The following is an 18,495-nucleotide window of genomic DNA, read 5'->3' as shown; positions in this document are numbered from 1 at the left end:
TCCCCCCGGCGGGAAGGGCTCTCCCGCGGGCCGGGCAGAGCGGAGGAGCCAAGACGTCCCCACGGGAGGGGGTTCGGCCCTTCCCGCTCCACGCGGGGAAGGGTCCCCGACTTCCCCACGGGGACCAGGCCCACCCTCCCACGAGCGAGGCCGCCGGCGGGGGAGGGCTCAGAGCCCCCCGCCCTCCCGGGGGGGTCCCGGCGCCTCGCCTCGGTCACGCTCCGCTCCGCCCGCCCACGCACCGGCACCACGCGCGGGGGCGCAGCTCCCCCCGCCCGGCTCCGCGCGCTCGGACGCAGGCGCGCGCGGGCGGCGCGGGGCGGGCCGGGTCACGTGCCGCGGCGGCGGAGGGAGGCGGAGGCGGAGCGGCGCCGGCCTGCGCTGGGTGTCCCGGGCGTCCCCGGGCCGAGCGCGACCCCCGCCCCGCGCCCGTCCGCCCCCGCCCCCGCGGGCCCCGCGCGCGCCCCCGCCCGCCGAGGCAGCCCCCGCCCTCCTGCGCGCGCTCGCGGCGCGGGCGCGGCGGCGGTGGCGGAGGCGGCGGCAGCGGCAGCGGCGGCGCCACCGCGGCCGCCACCAGCGGCGGCAGCGCCAGGTGAGGGCGGGGCGGGCCCTCGGCGGGGCCTCTCCGCCGCCCGCGGGGGCGCGGGGACCCGGCGGCGGCGGCGGGCGTGACAGAGGCGGCGGGGCGGAAGCGGCGCCCCGGCGGTGTCAGGGCCGGCGGCGGCCCGGGCAGGGAGCAGGCCGGGCCCGCGGTGCGGCGGGCGCGGGCCGCAGGCGGGCGGCGCGGCGGGAAGGGGCAGCGGGGCCTGGCGGGGCGTGGAGCGGTGCGTGGGCCCGGCCCGCCGCCGCCGGCGGAGCGCCCCGCGGGGCCGGGCCGGGATGCCCAGGCTGCGGGGTGCCGGGGGCTGCCGGGCCCCGCGGGGCTCCTCGGCAGGAGCCTGTCAGCCTGCCGAGGGGGGCCGCGGCCTGGGGCCCCGGCGCCGGGTGAGCCCGCTCGGCCGCGGCCTGCAGCCCGCCCCGCTGGACCGGAGCTGCCCCCGGCCGGGGCGGCGGTGGAACCGGCCCCGCTTCTCCCCAGGCTCAGACCTTTCGCCGCAACCTGTTAAACCCCGACGTCAGCCCTGCGCCCGCGGTGGCGGCCCGAGGCGAGGAGGTGGTCGCTCGGCTCCGCAGCGCCGGGGAGCGCTTTCATTTCCCGGGGGAGGAAAGCGCCTCTGCCCTAGACGTGGGCAGCAGTCGGGGCGCTGTCAGCCACGGGGACTTCTTGGCGACTTGGGACGTTGTTTCTGATTTTAGTTTCTCAGCCCTGACCTCATGCGGGCGTTGACGTCTTTGTAAGATGTCAGCGAGGATGCGTTGACGTTTCTTTGAACCCGAGCTTTTGTTTGAATTCCTCGGCAACTCTTTAAAACAGTCAGAGGAAGCCTTCTTAACTTACTCCCTCGGTTTGATTTCTGCGTTTCTCTAAATTTCATCTACGTTTAGAAAACTCAGGGTTCTGATTCCTTCAGTCTCCTTTGGGGATGGGAAGTAGAGAGCTTTTCTGTCGCTCACCTCGGCATGGTTCTGAAAGCTGGCTGCAAACTGCAGCTTGATGAGCGTTGTCTCTTCATAACCCCTCAGCTTCTGGATACGCACATTTGTGCTCATTCCCCTGACTGAAAACTGTAGTAAAACCTTTCTCATTTGAATTTTATTGGAGGAAAGGCATGCCTCTTGTTGGTAGTTACCTTTATAATTATTGTGCATTGTACTCTCTCTGGCTGGTTCTTTAGCTAAAGCATCTTTCAGTATTTCCCGTATGAGAAAACAACCACAGAGAACAAATTTGGCATTTTCAAAAAAGGTCGCCAAGTGTAATAACCACAACTTTTGGATTTAGCAGCTCTTTTCCAGTTACAGCAAGCGTTCCCAGCTTTTCTATGCATCTTGCGGAGAGAGAAACAAAGGTCTCATGGCACCAAAATGGCCAGGTCTACGAGCCTCTGGACTAAATGCACTACCTACCACAAGACATCAAGGTGTTTGCTAGAAATTCCTATGCTGTTCAAACATTCACTGAGCCATGGGGCTTCCTTTGAAAGTTAACTGGCTTTACCAGGAAATTTTTCACAGTAATGCTGTATCCTGACTATGAGGAAAAATAAAATCAAAACGAGGGAGGGTGCACACAGACCTGTTCTTCTATTGAGAAATGACATTTCTTAATATTTTAAACCTACAGAAGGGTATTCCATTAGGCTCTCCAGCTCTTCTTCTGTAGTACTTGGAGAGAGGAGTTTACAACAGGCTTCCAATTGGTGCAGTAATTTTACACTATTCTAGTAAAAAAATAGGTGCTTCCGTAAAAAAAAAAAAACAACAACTGTGTGGGGAAGCCTCAGAAATCCAACCCCCCCCGTGCATCTCTAAACTAAGTGTTTTCATTTTTTCAGTGGCTTAAATACTTGAGAGTATGGGAGTGTAGAGGTAAATTCTGCTGAACAATCGTAATGCCACTCTTTGTTCTGTTTAAGTATGATACTGTCAAAGATTGTGTGCCTTTGTAATAGATGTTAAATATTTCAAACTGATAACTAAACTGTTAAACAGATTTACAGTATATTTTTATTTTCTAATACCATATTGGTTGCTTTTGGATGGAAGCTGGAGTTACAACTGAGTTACACAGACATACTAAATGTGATAGATTTGCAGTGGCAAAGGGTTTGCTGCTGAAGATATCGAAGAGTTAACGTGGCTGTAACGGTTTGATTGCATTGGGAATAGTGAAATTTTATTGGTCACTCCTGTACCTCTGAAGGGCAGAAGGCGTGATGGTGGTGTCTGTTTCAAAATCGTGTGGTCTCTGTTGAGAAATACAAACGCTGTGGCGTAGAGAGAATAGGAGGGAGCAGAACGCCTGTTAGCCCGTAGACCGTTGAACAGCAAGACTTAACCCTGTGTATTGCAAAAACTGTGCTCAAGCATAAACTTGTTCCTTAACACTGGGCTAGAGCAGAAGTAATGGGAGAGAATGCGTAGGGTTGGGAGAAGTTAAGGGGCAGAAGCGGAAGGAGAAGTAATCCTAGATGACACAGACCTGAGGCAGAGGAAATGCATCATCAAACTCCAGGTGAGATATTTTCCATCTGTTAGCCAGACGACAAACTCACCTTGGCTTTATTGAAGCCGTGGATATTTTGTGTTTTGCCTTGACACTGTTACGAACTCTGCTGTCCCCTCCAGAGCAGATCACGGATGTTCTTCAGCGGGAACTACTTGCTGCAGATAACTGAGCATTTCAGCCACACAGTCAGTGTGTTCCTTAGTTTGTACGCATTGATAGCGAAGGTTTGGCTCAAGATGGTGCATGAAACTCAGGTTGTCTAGCGTCCTGGCTTATTAGAAGGAAGGAAAAAGTCTTTTCAGAAAGTTCGTATAAGCTTTGGATTACAGTAGTGGAAGTTTTCCAGAGGTCCAGGAACGCGGGATTTTTCTCAGTCCGTTGGGCATTGGGGTCATTTTCTGTCCAGTGTGTCCTCTTATTAGTTGATGCTATTAACAGCATCCCGCCTGCACTCTGAATAGCACGTAAAAAATTGCTTTTGTCGTAATTAAAGATAGAAACAAGAAGTGAATTCTGTCATGTATATATTGCGGCCTTGAGGTTGTGTCACAGTTCCCACCCTTTATGTATGTGGGAAAAAAGAAGGGCGACGAGTGCATGTCACAGGTAGCTGGTTTGGGAGCTGGGGTGAAGGAGGGGGACGCGCAGAGGACTCCCCAGCTCGTGAGAGCCATCATCTTTTTGGAACTGAGAGGACAGTTGCCTGCTTCTCCAATTTGAATGCGTAGTCTTGAAGCAATAGCCCTACATAAGGACTTGGATCAGATTTGTATGAAAATTGGAAAGTACAGGAGATGAATGATGCCTTGTCTAAATTCATTTGTCTTCATGTAAACCGGTAATTTGGGACGGGAAGTTGCTTATACGGAGTTGCATATGTGGGAGCCGGAGCATTAGGTTTGATGTATGAAAGGGAACGATGTAGTTATTCCCACTGAAAGATGCATGCTAGTGAATTCTCCGAGTCCTATGCATATCATTTTAATTTTATAATTTTTATTCTTTTAAAAATCAAATGATCTACCAAGGCTGCACCGTTGGTATGAGATTGCGTTTCTCATCACGGTTTCTGCGTAGTACTTACAGAGACTGAACTAGATGTACGCCTCTGTGTTCTGCAGACGTGTGCGCAGGCACGCTCTCACAAGCCTCCCTCCTTGCTGGATGATACAAGGAAAATGCGAGGAGTTATTTCTGCCTTGCTTCCTGATAAATTGGCAGTTTTGGTGTCTGTAATAACATCGTTTTTCCCGGCAGAGTGCAGAGCACATGAGAGGTGAGATGCAAGGCTCATGTTGGCACTTCTGATCGGTCTCTTTCCCAGAGAAGACGAGGAGTTCGCAGTTGCAGGCTTGGGACTATGGCTGTAGGAGCTGAATCTCCCAAGGCAAAAATATTACCAGGTTTTTTTAGTAAGGCTCAGTTAAGAATAATACTGGACAAGAAATAATGCCTCATCTTTTGGTCGCAGCATGGGAAAGTGTTTCTTCTAAGGGTTTTTTTTGGAGTGCTCTTCCCGTCCCTGCAAGAATGCATTGCTGTTTAGTTCCGTTGCATCCTAGTTTTACCAGAAGGTGCAAAGTTGACCAGTGATTACACGGTTCTTAATAGCAGCAGTGACAATAAATAACACTTTTGAAATTTGATTCTTCCAAAAGCCCAGAGCAGCACAAAATAAGCTGCAAGTTTTTATACAATCAGGAAACTCTCAGAACAATCTTGATTTTAACAAAAGCTATACCTACTTCTGTTATATGAAGATTTTTTTTTTTTTTGGTCAGGCAAAGCAGTCTCCTCATTAGTGAGTGCCTCATATCAAAGGAATTACTTTTCAGCTGTTTTGTTTTAGCTTAAATCTTTCCTTCATACGTTATAACATTTCAGAATTTTAAAAACTTTAGTGAAATTTCCTAGACTTTTATTACATGTAAGAAGGAAGAATATTGCAATAAACAAGAGGTGCAGTTTTCACTCAAACCTTAGTTCAGGACTGGTAATCACAAGAATACCTGGACTGGTTATATCGGTGTTTATGAAGCTCAGTGACAATTTGGTGATAAAGGAGTACCTGTGGGGTATGTCAGCCCAGAAAGGTTTGGTAGCGGTTAAATTCAACTTTAAATAAAAAGCTTGTCCAACATAATCAATGAATAGATTGCTACTTGAAAAGGAGTTTTCTCGTAGCCTTTGGAAGGCAAGATAAAGTATAGTTTCTTGTCAAGATGCATCTGATGTTAAATAGCATCTCATTTTACTTGTTTGCCGATTGCATTGATGGATCTTTGTGAAAAGCTACATACTGCAAAGCTCTGTCATAGTGTTTATCTGTTACAGGCTATGGTGCATTTCTTCCAAATGGAAATATCCTTAACATGTGAAATTAATAATTCAGCTAATGGGAATTGATTGATCAAATATTACGCTGTGTAGACTACAGCTTCCAAGAAAATTGCTGATTCCGAGTTAACTTGTGATTTAGGAAGAAGACTGGCAGCCTTCTTGTGTTGGTATCTCAGCTGCCGAAAGTGGGAATTTCTATATGGCTAACTTAGCTGCAGTTGAAACTCGTTCTGGAGTTACCATCTTGCTTTTTAAAGCAACCCTGATGATCTCGTTGAAATAAATTCTGTTGAAATAAAAATTAATGGCTCAGTTGAGACATGTCCATTGCAGCTTGGCATGAGTTGTGGGGTTTCAAGAAACTTTATGAAACTTTAACAAAGCAATGTTCCACTAAACCTGCTGTCAAAATACATCAAGATATCACTGCAAAAGGTCATATGCGTTACAACAAGCTGTAATTTTCTCCTTGTCGGAAACACTTGGGTTTAGGTGTTTTATGCTTGAGGGCTGTGGGAGTGCAGCAGAACAGTATGAAGAGTGGCGAGCAGTTCTGTATCCGAGTGAGTGAATGACGCCTGCCTTCCTGTGGACTGACTTCTTTTGGTTTCTTGATGCTTGGGAAGGCTCTAAACAAAACTCTTTCTGTAGATGGAACGCTTCACAGGGCTGTTTTTATGGATTCCTTGGCATCTGCTAAGATATGCGTTCAGTCTCTAGGCATTTCCAAGGTCTCTATCGGATAACTTACTGTAATGAAAGTTGGAGTTAATGAACCAATGTTGATTAGTTTTTTTCCTTAACCGAATTTGGTATCATCTCGTGTACAATGGGAATGGAGACAGCAGCATTGTTCTTCTTCCCATAGCCTGGGCTGACCATCCTCAGTTTCTTACTGGAGCTTGCTAGGGCAGCCCGTTTTTCCCAGACCTCTCTTCTCTGGAGCAGTTGGGTGTCTGCAGACCATCTCATACCCTCCACCCGTGGTGCGGGAGGGTCACCCTTCCCCTCGGAAGGGAGAACTGGAAGAGCAAAAGGCCCCTCGGTTTCTTGCACTAAGGCGTTCAGATGATTTTTCCTGCACTTCACCACTCTTCAGCCAAATGTCGACTCTTACCCCTGCCTTGCTAAGGCACGGACAGTGGGAGTGGGGGCTGGCTTCTCTCAGCTTTGAGGCCTTCTTAAAAACAGCTTTTACTGGGCAAGGAAGGACTGTCCTCTCACATGAACTCTTACATGGCTTTGGAGATTACCAGCCAGTTTGTTTTAGGCCATCTAAAATAGTCCATGGAACATTCTTTTATAAAAAGCGTGAAAAAATAGAACAAATGCAGTATCTGCTATAGAACGTGGAAAGCTTTTTTAGTTTTGGCTTAGACTTAATAAACGATACTAAAATTTCATATTTCAGATTTTGCTTGTCAGCTTGGTGTCCGGTCATGGTATTTAGGCAGATTTGCAGATAGCTGGAAACAGCAAAGTTACTGCCTGTGATTTAGCCATTCAGGTCTTCTACTTGGTACTGTACTGCTGCTTGAATTACAGTGCTTATTTAGAAGTACAAGAAGATACCAGAGGTTGAAAAGTGTTAGATGACTATTAAAAGTGCTACAAAGCATATATGATCTGATTTAATGTAAATACTCTTTCCTTCACTTCGAGCTGCTGGGCTGGCAGAAGTGCAAAGGCTATGGCACAATACTAAGGCGTTTAAAGCGATTTTACTTTGTTGTCTAGCTAGAAGATAGCAAATTTCTGCGTTGTCTTTCTGAGTCTTCTTCCCTCTTTTTCGTTTTTGGGTAGGCCGCTTCCCCACTGGTGAGCAGGCTGGCATGCAAGCAGAAAATTTGCTTGAAAAACAGCACTGGGATGTTAATATAAATCATCTTGATTTGAGGGGCGGTGTTTTGTTTTCGCTGAAGCCATTAGCTTTACTGCTGCGTTTTCATTACCCTGAGAAGTTTGAGTGCAGCTTGATGAGACTGTGAACAGGAGCAGGTTCTGGGGACGGAGTCACCTCGCTTTGTTGGCCACCTGCAATAAAAATGTCTGTCTGAGGTGGTCGTGTGGGCTCATAACGTGTTCCTGGAACGAGCTTAACCCGAGCTGGATTAGGCGTCTGCTTAGGATGAGCTGAAGTGCATCCTAGTTGTGCCAGTTTCTCTTTTCTGAAGGTGAATTTAATTTAGAAGAGTTTATCTTAAGACTTAAATAAATACATTATTCTAGATAAAACTTGCCCTGTTTAGAAGAATAAAATGTTATTTCCAGCCAAAAGGAATATTCAGTTTTTTGCCTATAAGGAAAGGTTGATTTTTCCAGATCCTCAGTTTTTGCTGTTAATATTTGAATATAGTAACACGTGCTTTTTACGTTACTAAGGAGAGAATTCGATTTGGTGCAAAACTGCATATTAAAAATCAAGGTATTCACTGTTACATTCAGTATTTTTGTTACTTTGCATCATTGTCTGATGAAACGTGATGGTTTTCTTTCAGGGCTACTTTTTTGGGAGTTGCTGTTTAAACATGTTTGCCAGTCTGGAATTACCTGAAGACCTGTTGCATGCCACAAAATACTGAAGTTGTACAATTTGTTTTGGTAGGTAAAATAAGCATATGATGCATTTGTATATCTCTCGTTCTTATATATTCCCCTCCTAACTGTCCAACTAATAGATCCTTGCCTCTCGTGTTTGCGTGTGTTTGAAGGGCTGGGCTGTCTCCAGAGCTGACTTTTCAGCCTGCCATAGAGCATTTGCCATCAGGTTTGTAGCTGTTCTCAGACCTTCCTCCCAGAGAGGACAGCTGAGACGCTTTCATGGTGTTATCCCTCTTTAATGCCAAAGTTTGAAGTTCCAAATTACTGGAACTACCTCTAGCTAAGTTGTTTCAGAGGAAATTTTACTGCATGTTTAAGTTTATTTTTAGGTATTCTTTCGTATTATAACAGCGATTCTTAGCCTTATTTAATCTCCTTGTGTAACAATATGTCACTTGTCTAGAATTTGTTTAAAAGTCTTTTTTATGTATTTTTGCCAAAAACAATTATGTCATTTTAAGCTTTGTATCATAGAATGATTGTGTGTATATAGATTTATTCATTGGTCAGATTTAACAACCTCCAAGATGACTATGCTACGCAACAAAATGGTTGAAACAGTTGTAGGAGGATAATACACTGTTTTGCAATAAAATAATACACAGATTTGCAATAAAAACAGTGTTATGAACAGAGTGTTTCTGGGTTTTATAGGTGGTACACTTTAAAAGCATGCCTGTGGGGGGGATGTGTGTGTATGTTATGTATTAAAAGAAAGCCATATTCTCAACAGTATTCTGGCAATGCTGAACCTCCTCTGTCCCTATCCTGAAAAACTTAATAAATACCTTTACATATTTTCTCACTGGCACCTAAAACAAAGGAAACAAGAAAACTTTCAAATGTATTATTCAAGACATGCTTTGTTTCTGATTTCCTTTTTTCTCTATTAAGTTGCTTGAAAACCTTTTTCCAATGAAGGCAGAAGCAAGGAGAGTTCTGTATCCTTCAGAAATTATGTTGCTCCTGCTATCAAAGACTTTTTCTCCTCACTCTCAGTTCTGGATTCACCAAGGGACTTGATTGTAGTCTCATTTCTGGACTGATTTTTCTTCCTCTTCCCTGTTGCAGCTTTAAATAATGGTCAGTGTGAGGATGAGGACCCTGCTTAGTGCTAACTTCTGCCATCTGCTAGCGAAGGACATCAGTCCATCCTTCCTTCTGCTCTTACCCTTTCCAATCTTTTGTGTAATTTGGAAGAGTACTTTTCAGGCATAGAGCAGGATTTTAGTACTTTTTATTTAATTGGGCTCCCTGCATATTTGTTTTGAGAGGGTGCATGTTCTGGTGTGACATCAGTTGTGAAAGTGTTTATTCTGAGTTGCCCAAAATGTATAAACAGCTTGTAAATCAATAGACTGTGTCGCAGAAAACCTCGGACAAGTTATTAGACAAAGCCTTCCTTTGGTTTATTCGCTTTGTGTAGTGCAATGGTTAGAATAAAGCAGCACAAGAGGTTTCAAGTCTGTTTAAGAAACAAATTGACATAACCTTAAATTTGGATCAGTTGAGCGGATCTTGGGATGAGGATACCAAGATATCAGGGTTTTTTTTTTTCCCTGTGTTTTTTTTAACCCCGAAGACCAGTACTTCCCTCTGGCGGTGCTGGCACTCCAGAGCCCGCTGGCCTTCCGGTGTTCAGCTGCTCCCCAGTTAGCGACAACTGGCTCTTCCAGATTTTGCTCTGGTCTCATCTCTCGCAGGGACTGGATGGGATTTTCTAAGTATTGCCCAGTCACACAGCGCCGGGTTTGTCGTGCAGGCTTCCTTTTACTGTCAGGGCTGTTGGTGGGGACAGCACATGCCATGACAAACTGCCTCTGGGTTCCCGTGGCGTGTGGTGGGACCCAGGTGCCCATCAGCCCAGATCTAGACTGTGGCATCGCTGTATCCCACATGAATTCTTCCTCTGGAGAGTCTCTGTCTTGCACATTTTAGTCGGTCAATTGTTTTATCCATATGCTAAGTGTAGCCGGGAGCTCCAGCGTCCAGCAGCCCGGGGTGTGCCCTATATCCTTCAGTTTGGACATTCTGGTCTTCGTGGCCTGTCCCTTGCCACCCTCTACCCCCATACGATACTGCAGGTGCATTCTGGTTGTTAGTCTGTTATCTGGCTATTTATCCCCACCTCTCTTACTTCAGTTACGTATTTTTAATAATTAGACTATACTGAATAAGACCAACTTTATAATAAACAGGCATAACACTTTTTACGCTGCTGTAGCCTGTCCCAGGCCAGGTTCATGGGTAGGTGGTTGCCACCTGGTAGCACTGGACTTGCTCTGAGTTTCCAGAAACAATTGTGTAATGGGAAATATTAAATTGGAAACTCTAAAACAACAGGGTGCGGGGGCAGGAAGGAGACCATGTGTGTTCTTTGAATGGAGGATGATATTCAGAGACCTTTTTGTGCTGCCATGTGGGCATGAATGGTCAAGTTCGTGAAGTGTGCTGTGGTTATGCAGATCAATTCGGGTATGGTTCTCACTCATCCGAGATACTCTATAGCCTGCTGGGAGTTCATCTAGTTTACAGGAATTGTTGAATTTACCTGCGTGTACTTACACTAAAGGCTTTTTTTGTTTATGTGGAAGAGCGTTGAGCGAAGGTACATGCTAATTATGGTCACGTGCTGGCTCGTGATTTATGGAAGTCAACCCTATAACCAGGAGATTACAGAATTTGTTAGGACGAGGGATGCAGCTGGGATTCATTTGCTTTGAGATGGACGGCGTGCTGTGCTCTGCCTGAAGAGGAAGATTTCGCAAATCATTACTTCCTCCTGTCATACTTGAGATAAATTATACCTGAATATAGGAACGGACTAAACTGTGTGTGTTTGAGAGGGAGAGGGGGAAGATGGATGTAGCAGAGATCCTGGAGGAGCGTAATGTGAAAAAAAAATGCAAAGGGAGCTGTAGCTATATGTTCTTATCCAGAAAGTAAAATTTAAAGCTCAATCTTGGTTTTTTTCCTTAACTCAAGTTTTCCCTGCAGTCCTATGATTTTCTGCGTCAAATGAAGCAAGGCCTGTGGTCCTTCGGGATTTAGCAAACTGTATTTTAATAGTGTTTATGAAGGGCCATAATTTTAACAAATCCTGTCAGGTTTTGGCACGCCGAGGCGAGGTTGGTGGAATCTGGTCTAAGCTGCAGTGCTCTCATGAAGTCTTTAAAACTACGGTTTAAGCAGTCTGGGAGTCTTCTGTTCTTTCACAGAGAAGATGGATGCTTCAGACACTTCCATTTAAAAAAAGATTTGAAATGTCTGTGTTCTTATAGAGAAATTTTTATTTCTTTGGTGTCGGGGATTGTCAGAAGTACTTGTGTTTCTTGCTGCAGGTGGAACACCCCATGCCCTCCAAGTAATTGTGCTTTTTTAACACGTAAGAGCCTGTATATTGAGCTGCGATTTCTTTCCCTGAAAAACTCGAGATTTTCAGATAAATAATCTTCTGTGTAATTTTCTTCAAAATATAGTGCTTATATTTCACAGGATGCTTGCCTCATTCAGTGCACAGAACGACTGTGCTTGGTCATTAAAAATATTATTTGTGTAGGACTCCCAGCTCCTTTCTCCCTGAAGTCAGCGTATGTGTAGTGAATGATGTAGGAATGCAGAAGGGGAAGGAATTCTCTCCTGGTTGGTGTAAAGCCAGCTCTGGTAAGGAGGTTCCCTGCCCGAGAAATGATGTGTGAAAATCAATTAAAACAGCTTTTCACAGATGCTTATTAATTGTCATTCTCATTTTCTGGGCACCTGACATGAAACTGAGTAGTTTAACTTAATGGAGGTACTAAACACTCAGACCTGTAATTTAGATACAGAGCTGAGCAGCAAGGAGTCTGGGGAAAAAAAGAAGATGTAATTGTCTCCGTGTTCACCTGGTAATGAATTTTTAAGTTTTTTGTCTCTATTCCCCATCTTTAAAATTTCCATGGTGATACAAAGTAACTTATGAAAGCACTACGGAAATAGATCAGTGACTGTAAAACATTTTTACTTACTTTCTGTTGCAGGACTGAAGAAGAGCTCGTGAGACAAAATTAGCTTTGTTCTTAATCCGAGATTTGAGTCGTGTTTGAGAATGAAGGCCTGGTGCTGCAGTATGAAGAGAGTAACTATATGTAAAATAGATGATTATTCATTAATGCCATTTAGCCTGCCTAGTATGGTGTAGGGTTGCAAGGGAGAAAAGAAAATGTATTTTGTAAAGTCACAGTGTGTATGTAGAGAGCTGACCAAAAGCTGAGAGTATTTTGTGACTTCTGAGTCCTTGTTTTTTCATTTGTAATATTGTCCTTTCAGCAACGTTACGCGAGTGTGCAAACAACGTAGAGCTGCATCTAAGCTTGTCTAACATAGTTACATTTTTTTATTAAAAAAGACTGTTTTCTGGCCAGTATCTGCAGCTCACCTTTAATCTCAGAGTTGTGGTTTTAATTTGTGTTGGGAACTTGAACCTCTGCCAGAAACCCAATCTGTATCCTATTCAAGGGTATGTTGTCCCAAACTAAACGTTTGGGTGGGTTGCGCTGAGTACCGACAGCTTTGGAGTTACGAGGTCTTGACAGTCCTGGCTGTTGAATTGATTTGGTTTTGACAGCGGTGGTCAGGAACAGGTCCCTTTTTTGGTTTTGACATCAGCTTTGGCTGTTGGTGTAGATGGTTTTAATCTTTTTGCAATACTTGCAAAGCGTTGAGTCCAAGAATAGAGGTCTCGCCTGGAGGAGTCAGTGCTGTAGCCCTTGTAACGGCTTGTGTTGGGGTGGAAAAATGTGTATCTTAACTAAACATTGGTATTGTTCACCATAGATGTAGGGATAACTTTTATCGTAGGTTGTACTTCTGTACACATAACAGCTTAGATTACTATCATAATGTCAAGGAAAATTTATTGCAAAGTCTAGGCATTTTATAAAGTAAAAAACATCAGGTATGTGACTTGATTTACTGAATTAATTCTTATCGAAGCTCAATAGGAGTATGGGGGGAGTTGTGGGCTAGCAGAGGGGGAGCAAAGTTCAGGTTGTAATGTGCATAAGCAGCTGAAAACACCTAAATCTTTATAAACTTTTAGAAAGAAGGCATAGTATGCCTGAGATTCCCCTGCATGTGAGTAAAATATTTGTCAAATGCTAAATTTCTCCCACTAAAAATGTGCTCTGGCTTTCCTACTGCTTTGCTGGACAAAGGAGCGCCTATTGCATCTGCAGTCTCTACAACTAAATTTGATGGTTTTTCCTATCTTTCTGTAATTAAAGTATTGCTGTGAGTCTTATAATTTCCTGATAGTCAGGCACTGCAGAATTGGTACTGGGTGCTTGCTTGTCCTCTCTACGATATGGAGATGAATGTAATTAATTTTCTTCTTCCCCCCCCCCCTCCTTTCTACCTGACTATCGTTTAGGTCAACTGGAATATTTCTCAAGTCACGTGCAGCAGGATTTGTCAGGAAACCGCTTCTGTTTGTTCGAGTGGACGAACAGCTTGGATACTGCAATGGCCACCATTTTCAAAGTCGCACAGTTTGTCTCGCAGACCCTAGCATTAGGTCACCTGGTAGGTTTTTCTGTCAATGATCTTATGTGCCATTGAAAGCAGTTGTTAATGTCTTTACGCACTATTACAATTATTATAATTCTTTTCTTCCCTTCCAAGCATCATCTTAACGTCTGACAGGCTCCCATTGTTGAAACAATGGTTTTGGATGGTCTACCTAACTTAAAAGATACATGTGCCTCCTTGTACTCCTCAGCTATGGAAGACTTAGAGGTGGATTTTGATTCAGGACTGGAGGAAGATGAACTGAAACAGGAGGCTGCTCCTGAGGATTCCACGATCTTTGTAGCTTTTAAAGGAAATATAGGTGACAGAGACTTTGAGCAGAAGCTAGATATCATACTGGAGAATGTGCCTGGCCTTTTACACATGGGTAATGTACCTTCTTGTCATTTTTCAGCTGTCCTTAAAGTATTCATTTACATAGTCAGGGTGCTTGTAGAAAGAAATAGATTATATTGTTTTGGAGCTACTTAGTTTGTAGTAAGATTTGTTGGGGTTATTCTTAGTGAATTTGGGAGCTGTTCTTCTCAGAGACACCGAGTACAAGTTTCTGCAGTTGTTTTATTGTTTAAAACTGATTTCATTAGTGAGTTTATTTATTCCTATTCAGTTCCCATGTTTTACTTGTTTTTTTCTCTTTCATTTCCCTCCATTACACATTGCTGTGTTATGTGAAAGTGAAACCAGGCTTGTCCACACAGGACATGTTTTTTACTACCAAAGCCATCCAATTGAAACCACTGCAGTTCATCTGAGAACAGGTTCACTCTTAACTAACTGTGTCAGTTCAAGATGTTACTGCCCCTTTGCTCTTACACTGACCTACACTACCTGATTTTTTTTTCCCCCTGATGGGGGACGTGGAGTGCTCTCACATACCCCTGGATGCCCACCGAGGTCGGGGACAGCTGTGTAGCTAGTGAGTGATAACAGGCTTTGGGGACAATAACATCTTTTACCAGCACATCTAGGTCTGGAAAAAGACATCTGTCCACTGTCCGAGCATCTTTGCAGGGGGTCTTAGGAAGATTACTTATAGCTGCTCAGTTATGTAGTCTTGCTTGTGCAAGTACAATCTTTCTTAATAGACAGCCCTCCCTTGGTGTTGTGATGGTTTGGGTCAGCGTGCGTGGATCAATGATATGCTCCCTCCCCATCACCAGTTTCCCCAGCAATGCCCCCCATCTGATAATACTTGAACAGTCAGGTTAATGGTTTAATTTCTTGCCATTAGTATAGTTTGCTATAGAAACAGATAAAGCCAGGCAGGTTGCCTTAAGTGCGGTGGCAGGAACACATAACCAGAAGAGTCCTGGAGACTGGGACCACAGCAGCGCTGATCTGACTTGGCATGATGTCATATAACTGCAGTCTAAAAGCCACGTAATTGCCCATACACTCTCTCTCCCTCTTTCTGCTGTTTGTGAACCAAGCTTTTCCTGTAACTGTAGTCGCCATCCCAGCATGCTGCTCTTCTGTTGCATGGTCTTTTGAAAATCACACTGTACAGTGAAGAATTCACCTTTCTTCTTCAGGCAGGCAGTCTTTGTGTTTAAACAAAACTCATTTTCTAGATTAGGTTTTAAAATTTCGTTGCATTGCTTGTTGTTTCAATAATGTAAAATACCTTTTCAGAAAAATAACCTATGACTTCTGAGTAACCGAACTGAATTTCTTTGTCACTTTGTTCTTTTCTTTCCATTTTGGCCAGTTGTAGTCAGTTGGGTCTGGCGTCAGTTGTTGGGGTCCTTGCTGTTATCTCTTGGGGAGATAAAAAAGCTGGGATAAGACAAAAATGCTATGAAGAAATACCACTGTTTTGAGCTGTATCTTACAAACAGTTGGAAGTAGACATAAAACCAACAGATAGTTACTGGTGTAAAATGACGTGTGTTAATACCATAGATGAATTGCGTAGTTTTTGAATGGAAACAAATTCAATCCGTAGCTGTACAGAGTTGCCTCTGTTATATGGAGGCATCTGCATGCTGGGTTTGTTATAAATATTAATGGCAGGGTTAATAAACATGATTCAGACCTCAGCTGAGAAAGCAGAAAGCAAATTTTTAAAATCAATGTCAAATTAATTTGAAAATTATCCATGTGACAAGTTATTTAAACTGATTCAGAGCAAAATAGGATATTCAGAATGCCAAGTTAGAGATAGCATTGGTTTAGACTTAGCAGATGCAACGTTTGAAAAACGAGAAACTCCTCGGGTATTAATATCTAGAAATACTGAAACTGATAATGCAGTTTTTATATGTGAAATATTGTGACATTAATAACAGTAAATATAGGACTGTTCAAACCTCCACAAAAGGAGGTTTTAAAACTACTGTCACGTTACCAGCCAAAAACATCTTTATAGGTAGAAAGAGGATTAATTTAATAATACCATTACTGTAGCAGCAGAAGGGACTTGGTGAATTAGTTAAGGACAAGAGATTCCTAAATAGGAATGAGTTATTGGCATTCTTAAATGACATGTTCTTCAGAATTAAAAAGTTAGCAAGCTTTTAGTAAATGTGATGTTACAGTGGAATACTGTTTTCAAAGGGACTTTCTTTTCAGAAAGCTAAAAACTGGAAGCTTTTAAACCTGTATTAGGAATATATTTTTAATTATCCTTAAATGCATTTTGTAGCAATAATTTAGTTAGGTAGCACTTCAGATAAATATATCCAATGTGACTGCCCTACCTTCTTGCTAATTCCCACATGTTACTTTTAAAACAACTGATCTACATAGAAATAGTCATATGTAGAATAGGTGTTCAGAAAACCTGCGACTAAATATTTTGCACGACTTTAATATGCTTTTTTTGCAGTGGATTGAACGTACCTATTCAGAAAAACTAAATAATATGGTAGAAATTAATGAAATACTGCTGGGACTCTGTTGGCACTGGCCTTCTTAAAAAAAATGGTTTCACAAGCATTTGTAGGGCAAATATTTCAATGAGGGTTTCATTCTTGTAGTCAGTTTTTTCACACATCCATCTGGTTCACTACAGATTTAGTAAATCTGTTTTATTAGATTTTTTTCATATCTTTCCAAAGTAGTTTATCCACAGAATATTTCAATTTTTGAGTAATATTATCAAGTGATTGTGTTGGCTGGTGTGTTGGTTATCAATTGGGTAGTTTTTATATTGCTAATTTTTGGAAAATACCTAAAGTGGTTTGGCAGTATTGGTCACCATACGCCTGTGCTGGAAAAATCTCCTGTACCCGAGACGAACCACCGATAATTTTCAAAGCCAAATAATTGTTTCAGTTTTTTCAGCTGTGCTTTTTTACCAAGTTATTTCATCATACATGTTTGAAAACTGCCTTTGCACTGTCTCTGATTGTTTTTCTTTTAAGAATCCAACAAGTTAAAACTGCAGAAGATAGAGCCTTGGAACAGTGTCCGCGTTACCTTCAATATACCCCGGGAAGCTGCTGAGCGGCTGCGAATTCTGGCTCAGAATAATAACCAACAGCTTCGTGACCTGGGAATTCTCTCAGTTCAAATTGAAGGTATTTCACACCTAATTTGCCTCCAAAGGTATTAAGCTAAAATTTAAGTCTACTCTGCAAGTGATTTTGTGTACTTGGTTCATGTTGCAAAACTTCTGATTTAGTAATTTGGAGAATGACTTCAGTGAAAAGGTAGCTCAAGACTTTTATTCTTTCAAGGATAGGTTTAATAATAAAAATGATAGCTGAAAATCCTCTGAGCATCAGGAAACCTCCTGAAAAATGTTTTTTGAGTGTTAGCTAGCAAGATGCAACCTAATTTTTTTTTCCCTTATCGTTTCATATGAGGCTTTCTTAAAAACAAGTTTTCAGTGGATTTCACAATTAAAATACCTGTTCTGGACAATTGTCCAAGAGTGCACTCAGGATGAAACTAAGAGCATTTAATGCTTGTCCTGGTGTGTGTTTGTTTTTCTTAAAATTGAAATCCAGAAGATAAGGGTAGTATGATGCATAACTGTCCTTCTAAAGGTAAAGTTTATTCTTCCTTCCTTGACATCTTTTAAATGTCCTTTTGAAAATGTCTATATTCTGCTTTTCTTTATCATTCAGTTCACCCAAACTGTGCATTCCTTTTAGGGGAAGGTGCTATCAATTTAGCTTTAGCTCAAAACAGAAGCCAAGATGTCCGAATCAATGGGCCCCTGGGAGCAAGCAACTCAGTGCGAATGGAAACAGGGTTTCCCATGCAAGGGGGACAAGGTAAATTCCTTTGGTTTTTATTTGTTTAGCTTTATACACTTTGAAATTTGTTACTATTTCACTGATTATAGTGAAATATTATAATCATAAATTATAATCATAAAATTTCACTGATTATAGCAACTATTGTTTGCAGAATTATAATTGCCATTTTAATTCATGTGTGTTCTTGTTTCTGGACTGTCAAACCATGTCCCACATTATGTAAACTAAATAGTTGGCTGCATTTTGTCCCACAAACATTGGAGTGATTTGGGTGGGGCAGATTGGTTTGTTTTGGGGTTTTTTGAGGGTTTGGTGGTTTGGGTTTTTGTTTTGGTTTTAGTGGTTTGGGTTTTTTAATTTACATAAAGGCTGTTAAAGCAGATGAGTCTAGTGTAGGGAATTCACTTTGAAATGTGCACAAATTATCACAGTTTTCTGTTTGGCTACCTTTATGAAAATGAGCATAAGCCTTTATTCAGTGTACAATAATAAACTATTTTAGATTAAATCCATTGTAATTGTGGGAAGGACAGGACACTGTCATTGTTAGTCTCTCTTTTTATTTTCTGATAAACGTTTGAGATCTGGTCTTAGAGAATTAATTTTCATGGAGAGGTGTAATTTTATTAAACTCTACATTTTAGAGCATTGTATATGCATCGTAAGTAA

At 42.9% G+C, this 18,495-nt stretch overlaps 1 protein-coding gene across 5 annotated transcripts in view; it reads left to right on the top strand.

Moving 5' to 3' along the window:
• Positions 1 to 507: 507 nt before the first annotated feature.
• Positions 508 to 18,495, top strand: part of NCOA6 (nuclear receptor coactivator 6) — a 47,306-nt gene continuing 29,318 nt past the window's right edge. For 2 of the 5 annotated variants that reach the window (XM_075166221.1, XM_075166220.1), the window contains exons 1-6: positions 1,048 to 3,115; positions 7,948 to 8,050; positions 13,461 to 13,612; positions 13,712 to 13,985; positions 16,984 to 17,139; positions 17,719 to 17,841. In XM_075166221.1, the coding sequence (XP_075022322.1) occupies positions 13,751 to 13,985; positions 16,984 to 17,139; positions 17,719 to 17,841 (514 nt within the window). In that variant the 5' untranslated portion in view covers positions 1,048 to 3,115; positions 7,948 to 8,050; positions 13,461 to 13,612; positions 13,712 to 13,750. Of the gene's footprint in view, positions 593 to 1,047; positions 3,116 to 7,947; positions 8,051 to 13,460; positions 13,613 to 13,711; positions 13,986 to 16,983; positions 17,140 to 17,718; positions 17,842 to 18,495 lie in introns of those variants that run through there. The other 3 variants (XM_075166217.1, XM_075166218.1, XM_075166219.1) reach the window with 3 other exon arrangements.

Source organism: Calonectris borealis, chromosome 17 (assembly GCF_964195595.1).
Source record: "Calonectris borealis chromosome 17, bCalBor7.hap1.2, whole genome shotgun sequence".
NCBI classification, from domain to species: domain Eukaryota; kingdom Metazoa; phylum Chordata; class Aves; order Procellariiformes; family Procellariidae; genus Calonectris; species Calonectris borealis.
This window is presented reverse-complemented; position numbering and strand designations above follow the sequence as displayed.